The sequence below is a fragment of the Anser cygnoides genome, chromosome 2 (assembly GCF_040182565.1).
Source record: "Anser cygnoides isolate HZ-2024a breed goose chromosome 2, Taihu_goose_T2T_genome, whole genome shotgun sequence".
Taxonomy (NCBI): domain Eukaryota; kingdom Metazoa; phylum Chordata; class Aves; order Anseriformes; family Anatidae; genus Anser; species Anser cygnoides.
In genome coordinates this window covers 493862-497771 of record NC_089874.1, presented here as the reverse complement: position 1 = coordinate 497771, position 3910 = coordinate 493862, and the positions used below count along the sequence as shown (strand labels likewise).

The following is a 3910-nucleotide window of genomic DNA, read 5'->3' as shown; positions in this document are numbered from 1 at the left end:
ACGCGCGGAGGGAGGCTCCGCCAATCAGCGACGGTGCCGGGGAGGGGCGGGGCGGGGCCGGCTCTGGCGGCGCAGGCGCGCTGCGGGCCTGCGGAACGCGTGGAACGAGAGGGCCCCGCCCCGCCGGCTGCCGGGGGCGGCCCGCGGCGGGGGCGTGGCCTCGTCGTGGCCTCACGTAGAGGCGTGGTCTCGCGCGGAGGGGCGCGGCCTCCCCCCGCCCCCGCCCCGCCCCCGCCCCCCGCAGCGTCTCGCAGCACTCTCCGTTTTTTTTCCTTTTTAATCTTTAAAAGCAGCGCGGGGCAGCGCGTGCCCCCGGCACACGGACACCCCCGGGGGCCGCCGGCCCCGCCGCCCCTTGGTGCCCGGCCCCTCGCGGAGCCCGGCCCCACGGCACGAGGGGCGCAGGGCTGCGGGGGCTCGCGGCGGCACCGGGCGGCAGCAGGGGCTCAGGGCGCCCCAGGCCCCCCCCCCCCCCCTCCCCCCGGCAGCGCCACCCGCCCCGGCGGCGCGCTCCGCCCCGCGCCAGGCAAGGGTCCGGTGGCGGCAGTGCCGGGCCGCGTGTCCGTGCGCCCCTTCAGCAGGCAGAGGGCCGGGCGCCCGCCTCAGCACGGGGCCGCCGCGGCTCCTCCAGGCCCGCCGAGTCTCACAGCCCCTGGGAACGCCAGGGCCGCAGTCGGTCGCCCAGGCTCCCCTCGAGTTCGGGAGCGGCGGGTGAACTCCGCCCGGCACCGCGGTTATCCGGGCGGGAGGGCCCCACGGGGCAGCGCTATCTGCGGTACATGGTGAAGGCCATGAAGCTGAAGAGCAGGGTGAGGCCGGCCAGGAAGGTGGTGGCGGTGGCGGTGAAGACGTGGCGGTACTGCAGCTGGAAGTACCAGAGCACGGCCAGCATCAGCACGAAGAGCGGCAGCATCAGGCTGCCCACGTTGAGGGCGGCGTGCACGGGGTCGGCGGAGGCGTGGGGGCCGGCGGGCGCGGGGGCCGGGCTGTGCTGGGAGATGTGGCAGTGCAGGACGCTGTTGTGGGTGAGGTGCAGGGCGGCCAGGCTCTGGGCGTCGTCGCGCAGCAGCTGGCCCTGGTAGATCAGCCGCACTTGCTGCTCCTGCCCCGGGAAGTAGGCCCTGGGGAGCACAACGGGGGGGCGCATCGGGGGGGGGGGGGTCACGCTCCCGCCAGCGCGGTCCCCGTGCCCGCCCCCTCCGCCGCGGCGCCCCGGGGCCTGTCCGGCCCCACCGTGTCCCCAGCAGCGAGGGCGCCACCGGCGGCGGGGCCGGGCCCCCCCCGGGGCGGCGCCCACCCCGCGCTCACCTCTTGAGGGCCCCCACAGTGTCTCCGGGGCGCACCCGGGCCAGGCGCTCGGTGTCGTTGAGGAACTTGAGGCGCAGCACCATGCCGGGCTCCCCGGGGCCGGCCTCCTCCTCGCCGCCGGGGCCCTGCCGCGCGGCCGCGGGGCCCGCCCGGGGCCGCAGCCCCGCCGCCAGCCCGCCCGGCCCATCGGGGGCCGCTCCGCCCGCCGGGGCCGGGGCCGGGGCCGGGGCCTTGTGCTGGGCGGCGGGCGGGGCGGCGCTCGGGCCCTGCTCGGGCAGCGGCGGGGCGGCGCGGGGCGGCGCGGCGGGCTCGGGGGCGCGCGTGGAGGCCCAGGCGAGGCCCAGCACCAGGGCGGCCAGCAGCAGCGCGAACAGCACGGTCACCTCGTCGCCCACGCCCTCGATCAGCGCCATGGCGGCGGCGGCGGCGGCGGCTACCGACCTGCGGGCACAGAGCGGCGCCGTCAGCCCGCCGGGCCCAGAGCCACGGCCCCCGCCCGCCGCCCGCCCCCCTCACCGGCCGCCATCGCGCCGCGCTCCGCTTCCGCCCGCGCGGGGCACGCCGGGAGCCCCCAGCCGGGGCGGCCGCGCGGGGCACGCCGGGAGCTGTAGTCCTGCGGTGCAGCCCCCGGGGGGGCGGGGCATGGAAGGCCAGGCGGGGGTGGAGCCGAGCGGCGCGTGCGCGGCGCCGCTCTCACGCGGGGCATGTCGGGAGTTGTAGTTCGCCACTGGGCGGGACGCCCCCCCCCCCCCCCCCCCGCGCCCCCTCCCGCACCAGGCGGGCACCGGGAGCCCCGGAGCGGGGCCGCAGGGACGGGGCGGTGTTGGCTCGGCCGCCTCCCCCAGCCCGGTCCCGTTACCGCCGCCGCTCGTTGGCGCCCCGCAGCCCGATGAGGAGCAGTGCGGGGGCTGCAGGCTCCGGGAACGTACCCGTGGCACTGCCGTTACCGGGGGCACTGCCACCGCACCGCGGCAGTCACGGAACCGCAGAGCCGCTAGGGGTGGAAAGCCGTCCAACACCTGGCCCAACCACCCCCTACCCCCAGCGTCACCACCAAACGCTGTCCCCAAGCACCACATCCAACCTCCCCCCGAACACCCCCAGGGAGGGTGACGCCACCGCCCCCTGCGCCGCCATCCCAAGGCCTGGCTGTCCCTGCTGAGCACAAGAGCCGCCTCGCGGCGTTCACGAGGAGACGTCCTGCGGCCGCAGGGAGCGAGGTCCCTCCCGGCCTGCAGCCGGCACCGGCGGAGCTGACGGCGGGGCTGCCGGGGCAGGGCTCCGGTGTGCACAGCGGAATCCCAAAACAGGCTCCTGCCCACACCGACATGTACCCACAGCGCCAGGAAGCCCGCGGGGGGACGGCTCTCCAAGCTGAGGGGAGATGCGGCCCCCGACGTAACGCGCCTTGGTGCCTGCACCGCGGGGGGAAGCTGCGGGTTCAGCCGGTGGATGTGGGAGCGCCCCCAGCCACGGCAGCGCCCCCAGCCACGGCCTGCATCCTCCCCAGCTCCGGGTTCGCGATGGGTGCTGGCTGCTGCGGGGCTGAGTCCCTGAGGCTGAGCATCGTTGGCCAGCACAGTGCCCGTGGGCATGGCGGTGCGGCAGAGATGAAACCTTCACCGACGTAGCTGTGTTCCAGAAGCTCCCGCCAGCAGCCAGGCGCCCGCCCCAGCGCAAGCCGTGGGAATGTGCCGTGGGGAGGGCGCTTGGGCAGAAAACAGAGCCCGAGGGCAGGAGCACGGGACACATTACTCTCTGATGTACTTCCAGGCAAACTGTAGGCCTCCCATATTTTTTCACTGCACTTGAGATACTCAGCAATTCTACCAGGCCTCCCAGTGCCCTCTAGGTCCCCCTGAAAGCGTCCCAGTGACAGGAGAAAGCGGGGGCACAAGGGAGGGGGGTCGGTGCGGGGCAGAGACCGGCCTGGACGGGGAGAGCAGGGCAGGGAGATGGCTGGAGAGGGAGGATGCTGTGGGCATCGCTGCCCAAAGCGTGAAGAACCAGTCCCTGGCTTTCCAGTGCCCGATTCTTTCAGAGCTGCCACCCACAGCGGCCTCCACTCAGCACCCAGCCGTTGGCGGAGCAGCGCTGCATGCGGCTGTCACAGCCCCTGCCATCGTCCAGGCACAGCACCAGTGCGTCCAACGCTACCGGTGACCGCTGCCGGCAGCTGGTGTCACTGGTGTGGTGGCTGAAAAGGGGCAGAGAGAACCTCGTGTGGACCTCAGGGAGGACAAGGATGGGGACACGCACCGGGGAGAAGTCGGACCCACGTTATTGTCACAGAATCCCAGCCCGCTTGGGGCTGGAGGCCCCCCCGGGTCCCTCTGGTCCCAGGCGTGCTCCAGCAGCCCCCGGAGCCGGCGCCCAGCCCCACGGGCAGGCGCTGCTGGAGCTGTGCAGGGAGCAGCCCCCAGCCCCTCTCGGGGCAGCCTGGGCCAGGGCTCCGGCACCCGCCCGGCACGGACGTGCTGCTGGGGGGCAGGGGGAGCCTCCCGGGCTCCGGGCCTCTCTGGGCACCGCCGGGCAGAGCCCGGCTCCGGCCTCTCGGCGCCTCCCTGCAGGTGCTGCCGGCCACGGCCGGGATCCCCCGGAG

The 3910-nt window shown here is 75.5% G+C and overlaps 1 protein-coding gene across 1 annotated transcript; it reads right to left on the bottom strand.

Annotated features, from left to right (window-relative positions):
* Positions 1 to 257: 257 nt before the first annotated feature.
* On the bottom strand, positions 258 to 1939 carry TMUB1 (transmembrane and ubiquitin like domain containing 1). The gene is made up of 3 exons (XM_066991320.1): positions 1825 to 1939; positions 1309 to 1749; positions 258 to 1121 (listed from the first exon to the last, which is right to left on the bottom strand). Exons 2-3 carry the CDS (start codon positions 1719 to 1721, stop codon positions 767 to 769), a joined length of 768 nt encoding a protein of 255 aa, XP_066847421.1. The 5' UTR covers positions 1722 to 1749; positions 1825 to 1939; the 3' UTR covers positions 258 to 766.
* Positions 1940 to 3910: the final 1971 nt, after the last annotated feature.